The sequence below is a fragment of the Oryza brachyantha genome, chromosome 1, assembly GCF_000231095.2.
Source record: "Oryza brachyantha chromosome 1, ObraRS2, whole genome shotgun sequence".
Lineage (NCBI taxonomy): Eukaryota > Viridiplantae > Streptophyta > Magnoliopsida > Poales > Poaceae > Oryza > Oryza brachyantha.
In genome coordinates this window covers 9819241-9837911 of record NC_023163.2, presented here as the reverse complement: position 1 = coordinate 9837911, position 18671 = coordinate 9819241, and the positions used below count along the sequence as shown (strand labels likewise).

The 18671-nt window shown below is 38.8% G+C and overlaps 1 protein-coding gene across 1 annotated transcript; it reads left to right on the top strand.

The window, feature by feature from the left end:
* Nucleotides 1–2156: 2156 nt before the first annotated feature.
* Nucleotides 2157–18176, top strand: LOC102711196 (serine/threonine-protein phosphatase 4 regulatory subunit 3). The gene is made up of 25 exons (XM_006644078.3): nucleotides 2157–2470; nucleotides 4552–4632; nucleotides 5683–5782; nucleotides 5865–5949; nucleotides 6054–6103; nucleotides 6174–6239; nucleotides 7563–7642; nucleotides 8042–8101; nucleotides 9557–9656; nucleotides 9730–9807; nucleotides 9945–10012; nucleotides 10087–10155; nucleotides 10258–10335; nucleotides 10426–10521; nucleotides 10982–11052; nucleotides 13501–13578; nucleotides 13663–13756; nucleotides 14332–14430; nucleotides 14731–14939; nucleotides 15024–15138; nucleotides 15820–15951; nucleotides 16021–16128; nucleotides 16628–16737; nucleotides 16904–17002; nucleotides 17148–18176. Exons 1-25 carry the CDS (start codon nucleotides 2399–2401, stop codon nucleotides 17632–17634), a joined length of 2685 nt encoding a protein of 894 aa, XP_006644141.2. The 5' UTR covers nucleotides 2157–2398; the 3' UTR covers nucleotides 17635–18176.
* Nucleotides 18177–18671: the final 495 nt, after the last annotated feature.

Genomic DNA, 18671 nt, shown 5'->3' with positions numbered 1-18671 from the left:
ATTGTGACCAATGTTTGCCTCATTTCACATTCCATTTGTATGAATGACCTAGTGTTCACTTGCTTTGCTTTTCCATGATGCAATTGTACCTTGTCCTAATCATCGCCGCCTCAGCGTACAATACATTGAGAAATTTGCGGTTTCTATTCAAAATGTAATGTCCAAGGCAGACATGCCACAGGAACAAGCTAGCTACACACGATGGATGATATACCAATCACTTGTATTTGAGCTCATTGTTCATGACTAATGACATACACTGTTGTCAAGAATGTGTGTGGTGGCAAGTTAGATATCATTCTCAATCGAGATGGGATGGAGACTCTGAGAGTGGAGTTGCAGTGGTGTGTGGACACATGTGTGCATATGACGTGGCACCGTGGCAAGACGTGCGAGTAAGTAGCACGCCAACAATGATGACATGGAGGCGATGGTGATGAAAAATGAAAGCATCGTTCACATGGTAGAGGCAAGTTGTAGCTATAATGAGATGGGCGCTGCGAGGAAGTCGAGACCCAGGACCTCGACATCACTGCAAGAAGAAGAGTCTCCGCTGCCGCAAGACTAGGAGCAATCATGCACCGTGTGAATTGGGAATGGGTTACATCTGTTTCCCTTGTAAAATAACTCAGCCCAGTGCAACGCTAAGTCATACGAGTTTTGATGTAAAAACCGAAAAGCTAGCCCAACCCGCTTTCACGGGTTCGGTTTGGGTTGGTTTGTTGGTTTGGCTATAGGGACGATAATTTTTCTCACAGGTTTGGGTATCTATGGATACCTTACCCGATAGGTATGGGTATACGGTTAATTTTTGCATGCATGTATGCCCGCTCTTTGCCTAAAAATCTAATTGATACTAGCCGGGTTTTATATTTTACCCTTGATAACCCCACACCCAGCCCGAAATTCATGTAGATGTCGATTTTGGCCTATCTCTCCTACCTATTTTCTATTAACCCATTAAAATTTCGAACTTCAGTAGAATTACGATTTATTGATTTTGTTGCTCTTTGTTTAATTAAATTTCTATTGGAATATTAATCATGTGAAATCCATTGGGTATCCACCTGGTATATCCCTGCCCGACGGGCACGGGTATGGAGTTATATCGGCCAATCCTATCGAGCATCAATCGGGCGAGCAAAAACTGAGTATCGGGTTAGAGCATCTCCAGCAACATCTCCAATTTTGACTCTCCAAATACTCATATAGCCAACTCTCCAACTGATTTAGGTAGTCAAACTAGGTATTCACTCTAATAGTATCTCTATTTACACCTCCAAAATGATAAAGGAACCCACATGTCATACTAAGCAGACTCACTCACTCACACCAACCAACAGCAGCACAACGACACACCAACCAACAGCAGCACAACGAGTGGCGGGACGGGGTGGGAGGCCAGAAGCAAGGTGGGCGGAGGTCGGCGGCGGGTGTGCGGGATAGGCGGAGGCCGACGACGGCAGCGGGCGTGCGGGGCGGCGGGCAGAGGTTGATGACGGGGACGGGTTGGGGTGGGCGTGTGGAGGCCAACGACGGTGGCCGAGCGGAGGCCGGCGGCAGGGCGGACCGGGCGTGCGGGACGGACGGAGGCGGTGAGCAGCGGAGGTCGACGGCGTGGCGGAGTGGTTGTCCTCGACGATGTGCGTGTACTGGGCAAGGTAGGGTGGACAGCTTGGGTTGTTTGCCTGTTTGACCAGTGAAAGTGGCTAGCTAGATTTAGCAACCCTGCTAGTCATTTGGCCAGTGAGATACTGAGATGACTTAACCATTCAAATGAAAAGTCTGTTGGACCTTGTTTTTGTTATATGTTTACTATTTTATAGCTTGAAAAGTATGATGACTAGACTGCCTGAGATCCTCTCAGGCATGGACTTACTCAACGTCCGACCATACCTATTGCCATCCCTACCGTTTGCAACCTAATAACCGCGTAAGAGCCCTTTATCGGTTGTTCACTCCGTCGTTAAAAACATGCACATGCACGGCCTAACGTTTCCTAACCGTAATGCCCCGTCCAACTGCCGTGTCCGTCGCCAGCGTCTTGGAAAGCCCGAATCTGGTAGGCAGAAAACGGGACAAACACGCGGACGCGAAGAAAAATAAATATATTCGATAAAAGGAAAACGAGAGAGAGAGAGAGAGAGAGGGGGAGGGCAAAGAAGGGGAAAAAGGCCGCGGAGCGCAAGGGCTCGGCTCGGTGAGCTCTCTCTCTCTCGCGCGCGCGCGGTTCATGGTGGCTAGGGTTTCGCTGCCCGCGACCTCCACCCACTGAAGAAGCGCCTCCGCGAGCGGTTCCGGCTCCGGCGGCGGGACAGGGAACTGTCTCGTTCTCTTGGGCGGCTCCGCGGCGGGCGGGCGGGCGGGCGGGCGGGGGGGGGGGGGACCCCGGCGGCAGATGGGGGAGCAGGAGCGGCGTGAGGCGGAGGGTGGCGGCGAGGCCGCGGCGGCGAACAACAGCGGCATGCAGGTGAGGGCGCCAACCCGCTTCTCGGATGCTCTTTGTAGGGTCCTGGGGGCCTTCTATTGTTGGTGTGTTGTTGGTGAGCTAGATCCACTCGCGTGGCTGCTAGCCGAGCCTTCGCGTACTTGCGTGTGGCGATTCTCCGAATCCTCATTCCTAGGTATATGGAGCAGTCGGTCCTGGGTTCGAGTTCAGCTTGGTGGAGGTGGTAGTGTCTGGAATAGCGCTTGTCTAGATCCAAATTTGATGCTTTAAGGTGGGAACTTCGGTGTTTTTACCAAGGATTTGGCACCTAATAAGTAACAAGTAACAAGTATTGAGATTTGGCACCTAATAAGTAACAAGTAACACGTATTGAGTGTGTTGTTGTGTGTTTAGTCTGGTAACGAGGATGAGGGGAAGTTTTTTCGATGGTGTGAGCAAGGCGAGAAAGAAGCTTTTGATGCTTTGCTCGATCCACTTGCCTGCAATACCTGTAGCAGCAGGTTTGGAACTAATTAGATAGGCTTAACTTTAGTGCTGCTCTTCTTGACCTAGTTTCTTTCGATGAACCTAATCATGCTAAGTGAGGGCATAATCTTTACTTTCTAGCGTAGTGTATTTGCATATTAAGAAAAAAGTGCCATCTCTCTCTCTTTTCTCCCCTTCATCTTGAGACTGAACAAAGGCACTGGTTATTTTCATATGAACCAACACCAAAGTAATGTATTGTACTGATCATACGAACCAACGATGCTGGTGCATTCATGGTGATCATGGAAATCCACTTTGTATTAGCTGGGAGAAGTGTACTGGGTTGAGAAAACTGAGTATAAATCCGAGCACTGTTGGTGTACTGGGTTGAGAAAATTGAATAAATTTGAACACCGCTGTTTGTTGAGGGTCCTTTCACCACCTAAGCGCTGCTTGAGTTATTGCCATCAAACATAGTACTTCTAAACTGTTACTTCCTGAGTGATTTGATCATCATGCTGGGATTTTGTTATCATTGGTTGGTCATTGGTGGCTAGTGGGATAGGTTAGGTTCCAAAACGTGGATATCTTATATCTTATTTCCTTTGAAATGCTTCAAGCCCTTTGGTCATGATTTCCTGTGTTGAGGCACTACCCGAAGCAGCATGTAATTACTATCAGTTGAGGGGTGGTGATGTTGATGACTGCATGCATGCTTTCACTGTTTAACAATCCTGTTATTTCAATTAGTCAATAATCCTACAATAGAAATAGATTACTAGGGTAGTAACCCCACAATCCACATAGCATTCATCACAGCAGTCTGATACTGTAATATGCATGGGAAAAAAGTCTGGTGCTTCTTTGGAGCTTGGGAGTGGAAGAGAAAGACGTGCCTCGTCAGTGAATGCTTAAGCAAAAAATGGTAGCCATGATTTTTGAAGCTAAAGTTAAAATGGCTCAATGATCATGTTTTGTCCACTTCACTCTTTGGTGAACATTGATGCCCAAGATAATTTCTTCATCACACCCAAGGGCTACAATCAGCTTATAATTTATAACACCACTTTAGGACAGATGCATGATTGCCGACGCAAACCTTTGACCATTTATTTTATTTTTCTAATAATGTGTTTGAAAAAGTATTTGTCGTGACAGATCTACTAATATAGTTTTCACGTCATAAATTATAATATTCTTTTGTGAATATAATAAATAAAAGTTTTGACTGTGTGCATTCTAAAACAAATCTATTTTACAATGGATGGAGTTTGACCATATGGCATGTTGTCATTATTTGGTTCAATGAAAACAAAATTCTGGGCACTTCACATTATTTTGGATCAATTTCTGGTTTATATGTTGACAAATTGAATACTCCACAACATTTTAAATAACAGATTTAGCTTGTTTATTACCTACTCCTGATATTAACATGTTATAAAGTGGTACATGCCACTCAGGGATTCTGTCTCTTTTTTCTATTGTACTTTATATTGCACTATCATTCTTCATCTGTTATTGAGAAAGTCCTTCATATTTTTCTATTCATAGCCAAGATTCTCCCATTTATATTGTTACAAATCAAATCAAATCAAATCAATAGTGATATCAGTATCTGGTTATTGTTCCAGCGTGTGAAAGTGTACCGTTTGACCGATGGAGGGAAGTGGGATGATCAGGGCACAGGGCATGTAAACATTGACTTGCTTGAGGTACTGTTCTGTGTTGTTAATGGTTCTACTATATTTGTGTTAACAGCTGTGCAGCAAGCATAGTTTGTTTACTCTTACGCAACTGTACATTTAGTTTCCTGTTTATTCTTTGACAACATGCAGTCATTCCTCATGCCATTATGAATGATCAACTACATTGTTAACAACTTTTCTAGTTTTATTCAATGTGAAAAGTCGTGGATCACTATACTTCGTTGTTGGTCAAAGTGTTTATATTTATATCAAAACTAGTAGAAATAGTATAGTCTATTTTATGCCAATGATTTGCTGCCTTGTGGAACCTTATACATTAGAAGCCACACTTAAGCCCTGTTCGAATCAACTCAAAGCTTAAGCTTTTATGAGGCACGAAAAATGAGAAAGCTCATTGGTGTATGATTAATTAAGTTTTAACTATTATAAACTTGAAAAGTATATTTGTTTGATTTTTTTAAAACAACTTATATATATATTGTTCGTAATGCACCGTTTAGCTGTTTGAGAAGCTTGTTCATGGAAACTAGGTAGCAGCTCAGCCCAAAGGTCTGATTCGAATGCACCCTTAGATAACTTAGATTTATCTCATGGTACTACTGTAACCACACAAGATCCAAATTTGTGAAACTCCGTTCAAAACCATGGGAGGTTACATAGCATCTTAGTTGAGCTATAGTCCTTGCTTCGTTGAATGGTGTTAACTTGGGATTTTCTGGTTCTTTTAAGTTCATATGCTGTCCAAACTAATAAACTATTTAAACTATTGCAATAAGCTTACCAGTATCTTCAGGGGAGATGGTCGACCACAAATTGGGTCTGTACGTCTGTGAACTACAATTACCTTGTTAACTCACCCTAGCTATATGGTTAACTGATTATAGAACATAAGATCTGTAAGATATGTCCATTTAAATTTAAATACATGAGCTGGAGTTAAGTTGATAACCAGTCCTGCTATATGGTAACATGGTGTTCTGTTTGTGTGTTACCTTCTCAATATGTGGCCTTAACATTTTCGGATCTTACACGGGCATTTTTTGGGGTCGATTCCAGGGTTCTAAAGAACTTGGTTTGACTGTTTTGGATGAAGAGGACAATGAAACATTGCTCATCCACAACATTACTTCTGAAGATATCTACAGAAAGCAAGAGGGTGAACTACTGAACTTGTCTTTTACAACTTTACCATATATATCCTTAATTCCTTATCTTTCTGTAACCATTTTCTTCATTAGAAACAATTATCTCATGGAGGGATCCAGATGCTGCAACGGAATTAGCACTGAGCTTTCAGGAAGCTGCTGGGTGCTCCTACATATGGTATTGCAATAAATGATGTATGATATAATTACGTAACTACCATTTTCTTCAATTGTGCACTGATGTCTTATTTTTTGCCGTTGGCTTTTGGTGGTTCTATGCAGGGACAACATTTGTGATATTCAGCGAAATATTCAGTTTAGGAACCTTGGTGGTGAGTTGTTCAAAGCCTATTGCTGCTTATTTGATTCCCTCCTTGTTTTACTTTTAACTATTTCCTGCAGCTCTTGAAGTCGGTCCTCGTCCAACTTCGGTTTCTCTAGAAGCCTCTAGAGTATTGCATTCAAATGGTAGATCCCACTTTGCTAAATGCGTGCTGCAGTGCTTAATTTTGTAACCAAATTATCCATTTCTTCCTGAGCATTATGTTATTGAAAAGGGCCTTACTGTTGCTATAACTTAAATCTGTCCTACATTAGTGGTGTAGGTTACTAGCTGTGTTACTGCATTAGTCAATCTTGCAGCATTAGTTTGGCAATTACTCAATTAGGACTGTGGTATTGTATGTTATGCATTGGCTTGAGGTTAGGGTTTGGAGACCAGTGAATGGGGGCACTGGCCTTCTTTAGATCGGCAGGGATTTACCCTTGCTAGTAATGCTCTGAGACTCATGGACTAACTTGATATTTTCATCTCTTGTTTCATGTATGGGGCTCCTTTATATATAGGGGAGCTTACTTGATCCCTAACAGACTAATCTCTAATATTACTAGCTGAATGACTGTGCTTTGCAAAGGATAAAAACATATTATGTTATTCCTAGAATAAATAAAACAATATTTTTCATGAAATATGTGACCATCTTTTTTATATAGGAAATATCAATATCAATTTGATTTTATGTGGATATCCATCTAGATTTGATTGATTTTTAATATTACGAAGTTAAGGAGGTAAATTGTAATATTACTAGAGGCTTTTATAGTAGTAAAGATTATGGAAACTCAACCGATCTGTCTTATTTCCCTAATAATTTTCTATATTTGCTAACTAAAGAGTTTCCTGTCATCATTTGGTTCCTTCCTACTAACTGATTAACCTATGACATGGGAGCCCACAGGAATACATATTTGAATGACTTGATGATATCGTAAGTCCTAAATATGCAATTAAACTGTCAAAGCTGTGTTGTTCTTTAGACACGTTTCTAGCGTACATTGGATTGCACCTATCCCTGTAGCCATCTAGTATTTCACACTTGTCAATGCAGTGAAAGGTGAAAAACTCACTTAATGCATTAAGGAAATGGTTAGAACAAACTCACATGCAAGGCAGTTATCAAATGTGTTACTACAACAGAAAACCATGAATGAGCTTATCTGTCCACTGTTAAATCTTAAAATGTGACCCTGACAATCCATTAAATTTTGAGAGCTTTGAAGGATCACTCTGGGGCCTTAATGCCTTATTGGGCCCCATTAGTCCACTGACCTGTTTATTTGGTCTTCTTCTTGAATTATCATTTATCCTCAGTGCTAAATGCATTTACTGTGGCTGCGAGGCATTTTCCCAATTGATGTGCTGTTGCTTCATTGTGGGGAGCACCTTGCCTAGCTATGCACCTTTTGTGCCATTGATATTACTGTTGTAACTAATTGTAGGTTTCTTTGCAGATGAATCCTTCCGGGCTGTTAATGGTGAGCTCAGGGAGCTTCCACCTGTTGAGTTATCCAATCTTCCTTTAATTTTAAAGGTTCGGATTTTTTCTATTCCCATATAAAATCATTTTTTTTTACCCTTCCTTTCATGCTTTATGGCAACAACTCTTTTAGTATTATTTTTCTGCAAGTATTGTTGCTTTGCCTGGCCATGTTTTTGAAGTCTCATCTCCTTGATCGGTACATGTAAAAAATCACGAACCTTGTGTTCAACCTATAAGCCTTTGCTATTCTTCTGACAATCTACTTATGCATATTAATTTTTGAGAAGTTTTTTGAGTGCTGTGGAAGCCTCAACAGAATGCGTGCAGAGTGATTTGCATGTGTCATTCTGGAAATTTTGACATTCACTTTACAGTTAGCTGTTTGTCTGACCTGTGCTTTTTCTGCTACAAATTTGAGAACCTTAAATATTATTGATAAAAAAATTGCAGACTATATTGGAAGGTGGCATTACAGATCAGATGCGTGTGGCTGAGTTGATAACACAAGAGGTAAGTCCTCATCTTTGTCCTGGAATGGTTACATGTATTATATTAATTCTCATGTTCGCTTGTGTGCCATATCTCATGTATAACTAGAAATTAATTGAACCATCAAAGCCAAACATATCCTTACCCCTTGGTAAGGATGTGGGATGGAGCAACATTGACTCTTGACTTCATGTTGAAGGACATAACTTCCTTTTCCATGATTACCATACTGTTTTGTATGTTTCTGTTTGCAATATGACACAAGGCAACTTGGGTCGCGCAAGTTTCTCCTGTCACGGCTGAAGGTTTTAATCATGAGTTTGATGGGTAAAGGCCCTTTTCTACTTTATTGAATGAATGAATGATTTCTTAGATCTAATACAAGCACAGAGTTCTAAAAATCAGAATTAGTCGGCGCGCAGGCGGTGATTTGGCTCTGAGAATAATTAGGGAAAAGAACACATTGTACTAGTAAATAATAAGTACATGTTAATAGGCTGTGAGGCCAGCTGGGCCTGAGAGCAACTTCATCTACCGCTAATACTTAAACCAATAAAGCAGGTCCATAACATTTCCCTCCTTGCGATTAAACATTTGGTCATCCATCAGAAAATTTGGATATTCTTGATGTAAACACCATGATTCCATTGAGCTTTGATGGCAGCAGCTGGTGCAGTGAAAACATAACTATGCATGTTGTCAGGAAGTTTGGTATGATTGGTAGGACTGTAGGATGCACACCTTCAAATTTCTTGAGCAAAGCCACTAGCTACATGAAAAATATTATGAACCCAAGCCCTAGGAGGAAGCTTGAGGTGATAGGCAGCAGAACCAATTCTATCCTAAATTTGATATGCCCTTTAGAAATTAGAATCTTGGTGCAAGCTCAGGATATGCCTGATCCTTAATTCCTGTGGTCACTTAAGGAAAATCCCTCAGTGCCAACAGAGGTTGGGGTGTAGTTGATGGCTCTCGTGGTAGGGTTCGTTAGCAGCGTTGATGATGTGGGTCAGGCGGTAGCCACAATGCTGGTCTTGTGTATGTATTAGTGATTTTGGCAATTGTGCTTCTGATTTATGGAATTACCTCCTGTTTTCGTTTGGCTGAACATACTGATGTTTTAGATAGCTCCGTGATGCTCTCTGGACTTATCCCTACTATAGAAACTTTACATGCGTAACAAGAACAGTTAGATAACCGGTATGTGGTGCTTTCCTGTTGACATTCCATATTTAGATCTTTTTTTGTTGTACTTGCCATGGAGGAGGCAACACAGTGGCACACTTGGAAGTTACACATGATGATTATAAGACTTTCTAGCCTTGCCTAGATTCATACGAATGCTGATGAATTTGGATATTAACATATATACAAAACATATAATGTGGAACGGGAGTACTTGTTATTTTGTGATAGTACTTGATTAGTCCTGTTTGGCTAGATATGTTTAACTACTGTACCAACAAATTCTTGCAGCGTGACTTTTTCCCAAAGTTACTGGACATTTTTCGAATATGCGAGGATTTAGAGAACTTAGATGATCTTCACATGATCTTCAAATTAGTCAGGGGAATCAGTAAGTGCATATCTATATGAAAGTTTTGCTTCCTGAAATCTCAGACCTGTATTTACTGTTTATCATTCTGCAGTATTGTTGAACAGTTCATCAATCTTTGACAAGATTTTCTCTGATGAGTTTATTCTTGACATCATAGGTGCCCTTGAATGTATGTTTTCTCCTTTGTCCCCTCTTGTTTCTCCCATTTCTTTTTTGTATCATGAAATTATATATGCTATGGTTTTAACTGAAATGCCTGTGAGATTGCTTCCACATTTTTCTTATATTGAGCTATATTCTATTCAGATGACCCAGATGTTCCTAAAGTACAAAAGCATCGTGCTTTTCTGAAGGATCATGTAGTCTTTAAAGAGGTATGCTGATCATTGCACACCTTAGCCGGATCAAGAAATGAATACCTAATGTAGAGCTTTGTTCTTTCCCGCAGGCCATACCTATTAAAAATGCTTCTGTGGTGTCAAGAATACATCAAACATATAGAATAGGCTATCTAAAGGTCAGTGCCATTTTGTTCTTAGTGCTCTGCATGATAGAATTCTGCTGATATTATTTTTGAATGCATATTTGATAGATTGACTCCTTTTGTTGTTATTTGCAGGATGTTATATTACCACGAGTGTTGGATGATGCCACTCTAGCTAGTCTTAACACGATGATACATTCGAACAATGCTGCTGTTAGTGTTCCAGCCTGCACTTAGTTTTGGTCTTTTGGATCTTAAAATTTCCTACTTTTCGTCACTTATGACTTAATGATTTCTGTGTAGGTAATTTCCTTACTAAAGGATGATTCTTGCTTTATCCAAGAATTGTTTGCTAGGATGAGATTACCAAGTATTTCTATGGAATCAAAAAGAGAATTGGTGAGCAAACACTTGTATCTTTTTGTTCATGATAGGTTGATAGCTTCATAATATGTAGTATCCTTTTCAGTGAACTGCAGCTGTTTTGTTTTTGGTGATTATAATAAATTCGTTGGCATTACAACATTGAAAGTTAGTTAGGAAGTTCAGTAGATATAGGTGGCAGATATAGTTGCCTCCTTAAACCTGAAAGCTGCTATATTCTTGACGAATTTCCTGTTGCACTAGTAATATGATTCTTTAAAGAGATTAGTTGTTTCTCTATGGGTTGTTGAAACTTTAGGTCTTGAAATACCGTTAAGAAAATTCACAAAGATGTTGCATGTGAGACTCACATTCAAAGCTATAAAAAAAACTAAAATTTGCATTGTTTGCTTGTTGAGATGATCCAGAAGCTGGAAGTGCTTAGTGCTATTCGTTACCTTGGTGACAATGCTAAGAGTGTTGTTGGTGTTTGCAGGTGCTGTTCTTGCATGAATTTTGCACTCTCAGTAAGAGTTTGCCACTTGTTCAACAATTACGTCTGTTTCGGTAGGTATTTGTTTTGGTCCTTATCTTTTTGTCCTATGGCCTGTGACTAGGCTTCACAGGCTTAATAAGCAAGAACACACCATAAACATGGTGATGCATCAATTTTCTGAAGTGGCAACAGTGGCACATTTGCATTGTTTGTCATGAGGAATAGTGCCCTTGTTCCTTATTTACATAGCATCCTGACATCATGATAACACTGGTGATCTGGTGCACCAGTAGGAAATTCTGCTAAGCTGTAATAGAAATTCAATTGTTTGACATGTGGACCAAACCAATCTTTGTTCGGCCATTTGCATTTGCTACTTAGAGTTTAGCTGAAACTTTTGGCTGTTTTTCAATGATGTGTTGGTCTTTTTTACTAGTTTTCTAGTATTTGGTTTTCTAAGTGTCATTGTTTTGTGAAGGTCAAGCAGATGTACAACTTGTAACAAAAGGAAATAACTTATTAACTCATATTCATGCACAGTTGGGCAAACCATGCCTATCTGGTTCTCTTTAATTTCTTTTGGAGAACTTACTTGTATCTGAAGTTTCAAGCATTAATTAAACCAGAGCATATCATATTCTCATTTACTTGTCAATAGGTCTAGCAGTGGCCATAACAATTGATTTCTTGCAGTTATTTCTTTGCCAGCACTAGGCATTTTCATTCGTTGGGAAAACTTATAGTAAATATTCCATCTTTTCATTTCTGTTCTTCGTTATTGTGTGAAACGATGTTCATAGATTGAAACCATCTAGAAACGATATTCCTTTACACACTAAGGTACACTATTCCTTTTGCACTGTAAGTCATGCAGATTACTGAGCAGCATGACAAGTTAATTTGATACTAGTTACTAAACAACCTACTCCCTTCAATCACAAATTTGTATCACCTTTGGGTCTTGTAATAAAAAATCTGGTCCATGAAAAACAATTTCTTTAACAGACTCGGTTAATGGAAATTATGCTCGTAAGTTTGTTATATAAACTATTTTCGTAATGTTGTACTTCTATAATTTGAAGATAATTCTAAAACTATAACCTGTAATGGAGATATTGCATCTTGAAGCCTTGTGGCTGTGAGAATGATAGCAGCTAGCTGAACTTACTGAATGAGAAATAATAATAAAACCTGATTTTTTTTGTTATGAACATTAGTACTGTGGTACTTGGCACTTTAGCATTGGATTAGGGGAGGATTTATCTTCCTAATATATTTACCTAAATAATTAGTTAAATCCTATAGTAGGGGGATCAGGCATTTGATATCTTGTCTTTTAGTTGGGAAGATATAGCTATGTTAGGAGTTAGAGATATGGTCTGCTAGGAAAGTAGAGATTAAGGGGCAAGTTACTATTCACACAAATGGTACATGTGGGTACTGTAGTACGATGATTCCCCTACATAATGGACCCATATAACTCATTGTGATCAAGCAATAAAGAATCATAAAGTTAGGTTTAATTTGATCAGAGTCTCCTGTCGATCAGGAGAAGCCCGTTGCTGATGAGAGCGATCTCGCATTTATCTCGGTCTTCAGACCTTTACATACCGAATCGTCATCCATAACATTTTTGTTTGCAATCAATGTTTAAAAATCTTTTTCTCGTCCGGTCACCCCATTGTAATACTAGAATTGCTCTGGATATTGTACTGTTGCTTGTATATTGTTTTATCATTAGGAACTTACAACACATAGGTAAATCCGTATAGTGGGAACACACAGATCTAGTGCATCTTATTTCTACAAAAGATGACAGTTTTATACTTTTTTACACCAGCTGACTATACAGTGGTATAACTGTGAGTCATTAATATGCATAATGAACCCCTTTACTATTTCATTGGGTTAAATCTATTGATTTGAACATTTCGTGATTGCATAACAGAGGGGATGCTACCTGCTGACAAACAGCTTAAGGACATAATTTCAGGGCACTTAATTTACGCAAATTTTGGCTTTATGCATTTTACACTTCACAGCATGAACAGTACATGATCTTTGTTGACTATTTGCTAAATTGTTGAGGAAAATACTATAATGAGCACCACTTATTATCTGTAACCTAGCTCTTTGTGTTTAAGTTTTAACTCTCTTGTCCTGTCTTCTTTGAAATAGAGCCTATGATATTGGTGTGCCTGAGGTGGTGGTGCCATTGTGTTCACTATCTGGCAGCCCTATGCTTTGTCTCGCTATCATTTAGCCTCAGATTTGCTAAAGGATATCTTGTAATTAGGTATATAGGGCTTATTATATGCATTTTTCATATGTTTACTCACATTAGCTATACAATATGGTCATTCCATGTGATAGAATGCATGTGATCTATCCATTCCACCAAACTAATCTGAAGCCAAAACTGTTGCTGTTTTATTTTCCTTAGTTAAATAAATGCGAGCTCTCCATTTTGCCATGTATTTTTGTAGCTGAACTTTTGAATTAACACCTACTTTCTTCAGGGATCTTTCAGGTGAAGGCGTATTTGATATCATTTCTGATGTCTTGCAGAGTCAAGATAGAAAAATTGTTTCAGCTGGGTACTTACCAAACAGTTTTCAAATTGCTGTTATGCTGTTTGATTCGTTCTAACCAATACCTGCATTTTTATTTGGCAAATGCAGGACAGATATCCTCATACTTTTTCTTAATCAGGACCCCAACCTACTGAGGTCATATATTGTCCAACAAGAAGGGAATTCTCTTCTTGGACTTCTGGTAAGGCTCTGTTTGATATTGCGGTAGACTATGATAATTTCGTTTGATGTAACAGCTTTTAGACATTTTGGTATTTAGCAAACTTTGCTTTTACGCCACCTTGTAAATTATAGTAATATTACTGACTGAAAATATGAAACAATTAGGGAAGATGTGAAAAGTTGGATAACATATATTTCATCTATTGTATTTCGATATGTGAAAAAAAGTACTTTGCTCTGAATTACACATCGTCCTGTATATATAGACATATAGCAGGGTGTTTCTAAAGACAATAAATCTTACGGTATACAGCAAACTTATATTTAAATATACTTATCCTAAAACCTTGTAAAAGATACACTTATCCTTAAAACCCTTAAAACCACCCCTTATCTGTAATTGGGATGGGCTATTGGGCTAGCAGACAACATTCTATCTGACATGGTTTACTATCGGATCATACACACTGTTCACTGCTGGACACAACTAGGGCTGTTGGTTTTACCTAGGCATTGGAAACAACCTGGCTGAAACCGAACCATATTCAATCATAACTATCCTACTAAAGTGTGTTTTTGGTCACTCAATTTCAGGTCAAAGGCATGGTAACTGACTTTGGTGAGGCCATGCACTGCCAATTTCTGGAAATTCTTCGTATTTTGATGGATTCTTTCACAATGTCTGGAGCACATGTAAGTTGTAATTCTTTTGAAGTAGGTGTGAAAGTCATATGCTGTCTGCATTCCTCACATAAAGAAAATGTGCATTATTTATCTTGGCTATGATGTTATCAAAACTGGGAAAAAAATGGTCGTGGACATCACCTACCAATATTCTCATGCACCTACTTTTGGTGGATGATTTACATTTTTTCATGGTATTTTTCTGTCATCATTATCTGGTTGTAGTAAAGCCAATTCGAAATGACAAAAATTGCTACTGTTTTTTTTATCAGAATTAGCTGGTACTAACTCTTATTCCCTCTTGTGCAGAGAGATGCTGTTATTGAGATTTTCTATGAAAAGCATCTTGACTATTTGGTTGATGTAATAGCATCATCCTGCCCTCTGAGGAACATTTCCAGAGCATCTAACTCAGCTGGAAAAACTGAAACTGAAGTGAATCGCACTAAGCCTGAAATTTTGTTAAATGTTTGTGAACTACTATGCTTTTGCATAGTTCATCATCCCTACAAAATTAAGTAATATCCCACGCAAATATGCTTCACAGTACTTCTGTTCTGATTTTTGTGCACTTGCTAAATGGGCGTCATATAATCTTGTAGGTGCCACTTTCTAATGAACAATGCAGTAGAGAAAATCCTTGCCTTGACTCGACGGAGGGAGAAGTTTTTGGTTGTTGCAGCAGTTAGATTTATGCGAACTACTATATCAAGAAATGTAAGGTGTTATTGACCTTAGAATCTAGTTTGCACTTGTTTTGACCTGTGAAGGAAATTGAGCACTGGAAAAATGTAAAGTTCCCTCAGTTATGCCCTGCATTTATGAAATGTATGGCTTGGCTGAAAGTTCTTAATCATCCAATCCTTAATGCATTAAACACCTCACGAACAGAGAAAACAATGGCTTCAATGGTGCTAGTTGCATGTGCTTTCCACCTTTCAGTACTTATTGTGCACTATTGCATGTTTCCTACCTGCAAAGATGCTATCTCAGTATTTTCATCTTGTCTTTATGCATAATTGTTACCATTTGATATAGTCAGCATGCCTGTGATTCTGCGCCAAATTTACAGCATGCTACTTCTGTGCCAAATTTACAGCTTGTTCCTTAATAACACTAGTCCGATAGAAAATAGTTATCATGGTCTGATTACCTCTTTACATGGTAGATTATCAGTAATACTAGTTGGGTAATCTTATGGGCATATATATAAAGAGTTCAGGATAAATTGGTCTTTTTGTATATAATCATTTCAGGATATTAGATTTGTTGCATTTTATATTTTAGACCTGTATTACTTAGACCAGCAAGTGTATCCTGATTCCAAGGGACAAGAGTAAATTCAAACACCTTGATATAATTATTCTGATCACACTTAATATTTCTTTTTTCTTGTAGGATGATTTTCTTATTCGTCATGTTGTCAAGTTGAACTTATTCAAACCAATAATTGATGCCTTTGTTGAAAATGGGGATAGATATAACATGTTACAGTCGGGAGTACTCGAATTGTTGGAATACATACGGAAGGTACATGTTCAGAACTACCTGGTAATTGATAATGAGTTTCTTATTTACTCAGAATTCTTTCTTGTGCAGGAAGGTCTAAAACAACTTATTATATATGCCAACGAGTCCTTTTGGGACCAACTTATGAAGTTTGAACACTTTGGGAGTATTCAGGCCTTTAGGCTTAAGTATCAACAGGTTGAGCCTTTTCTTGTGTACACTGTCTTGATGCGGCACCATGGGCCGAAGCACCAATTAAGTTTTCCTTTGCTTGAACAGTTCCAATTTAATCATTAAAAAAGGGAAAAATGTGACTTGAGATTTTAGATCTGGAACAGAATGAAAGCAATCTGAGATTTATTTTTTTAATATCTGGAGCAGTATGAAAGCAATCTAGATTTATTTGTTCAACACTGAAGTTAGTGTTTCTCAAATATGAGCTATTGGAAAATCTTGAATATGCAACTTAAGTATCTGAAAACATAAATATCAATGCTAGTTTTCTGTTCCCTGTGCTGCAGGCCTTTCAGCTCATTCATTTGGTTTGTGATGTTTGGTTAATTTTCTTGCAGTTGCAGATAGGGAACCATTGGTTGTATTGCTATCTGATTACTAATTTTCTGCTGATCTGCTCACTATTTCATCATCATATTTGCTGTGAAATGAGTTGTTTTTATTTAAAATTTGTTATTGCAAGTACTTGGAGAGTGTTGAAACAAAATTAGGTGCTAGTGTGCCTGACATTAGAAAGAAGGCGGAAGAAAGAGGCCTTGAGAAGGAAGAGGAAGACTATTTCAATGAGGACAGGTTTGCTGCCTTTTTTTTTGACTTCTGTCATCAAATGCTTCGTTATTTTGCTACATAGGAAAGCTATACTCTTGCCATTGCGCTAGAGGGTCCCATTTCAGTGTCCTTTTAAGGTTCAGGAATTGCATTGTGATCTTTAAAATGATATCAAATTATTCTTTGGTAGTGATGAAGAAGATTCAGTCCAGCGGACAAAAAGTGCTCAGAAACAAGAAAGTAGGGCTAAGGGGTCCAATGGCAGTGAAGCTGATGATGTTTCCTCAAGGTATTATGCCTATGTACATAGTTTGAAACGATGATAAATCCCCACCTATGTGCTTATTCTATTTCTTTCCCTTTTATCAACGGCAACCATGGAATCTTATCTGCAAACTTCCAAAGTTCTGAAGTTTAACTTGTTTAAATTGCAGGCCTAAATCTGGCGGTCTTGTGGATTATGCTGACGATGATGATGAGGATTTCAATCCTCCAAGTAAGGAGCCTGACAGGCCTGCAGAGGATGATGAACCCCTAACAATAACCAAATTGAAGCGGAAGTTAATGAATAATAAAGTGGATGGCAAACAGTCAGATGGGGAGTTCCAAAAGAGACAAAAGATAGAAACAAGAATTACTAGTGTTAAGATTGGGGCTTCTACTAACCTGGCTAGTAAACACATGGATGATTTACAGAAACAGGAACCCCGTTCACCTGCCACAACTTCACCAAGTTCTGAAGCCAATGGTGTTTTCGGGGAGCATAGTGTTCATTCTGAGGAGCATCAACGTTCTGCAGACACTGCTGAAACATCACGGCAAGCTGGCGTTGACTGTGTCAAGGCCATGGGCAATTTGTCCACTGAGAAGACAGTCAATACCACAAGTACGAATGATTCAGAGCCTTATTCAGTGAGATGACATAGATTTCAAGAAATGGTTTATCCCTAACCCAAATCATCAATGCTTGCCAACAAGGAACCATGATATGCTTAGTTCCAGAGAAGGCCAAATACAGTGCTCCAGAGAAGGCCAAATAGAGTAAATCTCAAACCTGAAGCAAATGGTTCGAGGTGATGTAGATCGCTCTTACCTGTATATGTTGCGTGAAATTGCAGCTACCATTTGTGAGCCTGTAAAGTTAATTGTCCACAAGGATAGATCTGAAAAACTGAGTTGGCATGCCCTTCGCCGTTCGGTTCAGCATTGGCACGGGCCAAGCTCCTGATGATGCATAATTATTTCTATACATATGAGCTTATGGAGAAGTGAATATGTGCTATTCTTCATTATTTCTTCCTAGTGTCATTGGCTGAAATGTTACTGTTGTAAAACAAATAGGAAGGAATAGTTTTTTTTATTGAGCTCCGTTTTGCAGCAGTTTGTGCCCTCATATCGGTATCATACACAGTTGTAATTCGTTTATTCATAGTTTTGCAGGGATACTTCTCTTGGATGTTAAATATTTATTCTTGGTGTCCAAAAGGGGATGATTTTGCACTCAATCGACAGCCATGTCTTGAATCTGGCCAATGGGTACATTGTTTTGCCTATACTGTGCTATGTAGTATTCTTACCGAGATTTGGCGGGTGTTCTCATTGGCTGTTGCACCTACCTTGTCGATTACCGTTCATATTCCTTTGCCCAGACTAATGCTGTCTTGTGACTGTTCTTCCAAAATAAACACTTCTAGTCATTCCTTGCTCATGTGCATCTTGTGCTTTTGTTTATGTTTTTGTTTATGTTTTGTTTCTTTGTTTCCACCATTCATTTTTTTTTTGAGAAAAACTGCCATTAACAAACAAGTCTAAGAGATGTTATTAACGAGTGCGAGTTATATGAAATGTCATTTTACAAACGGCTTTGTCTGATAAATGCTATCTTTGTTAGGTTTTTGTTCATTTCTATCGTTAAATACACTGTTTATAATATAGCACATAATGAAGAAATGTTGATT

Excerpts from the sequence above, each read along its gene's own strand:
- LOC102711196 (XM_006644078.3), top strand. The coding sequence starts at position 2,399 with ATGGGGGAGCAGGAGCGGCGTGAGGCGGAGGGTGGCGGCGAGGCCGCG. Across the intron at positions 6,240-7,562 it reads TAGAGTATTGCATTCAAATG|ATGAATCCTTCCGGGCTGTT; the intron begins GTAGATCCCACT and ends GTTTCTTTGCAG. Across the intron at positions 10,156-10,257 it reads ATAGAATAGGCTATCTAAAG|GATGTTATATTACCACGAGT; the intron begins GTCAGTGCCATT and ends TGTTATTTGCAG.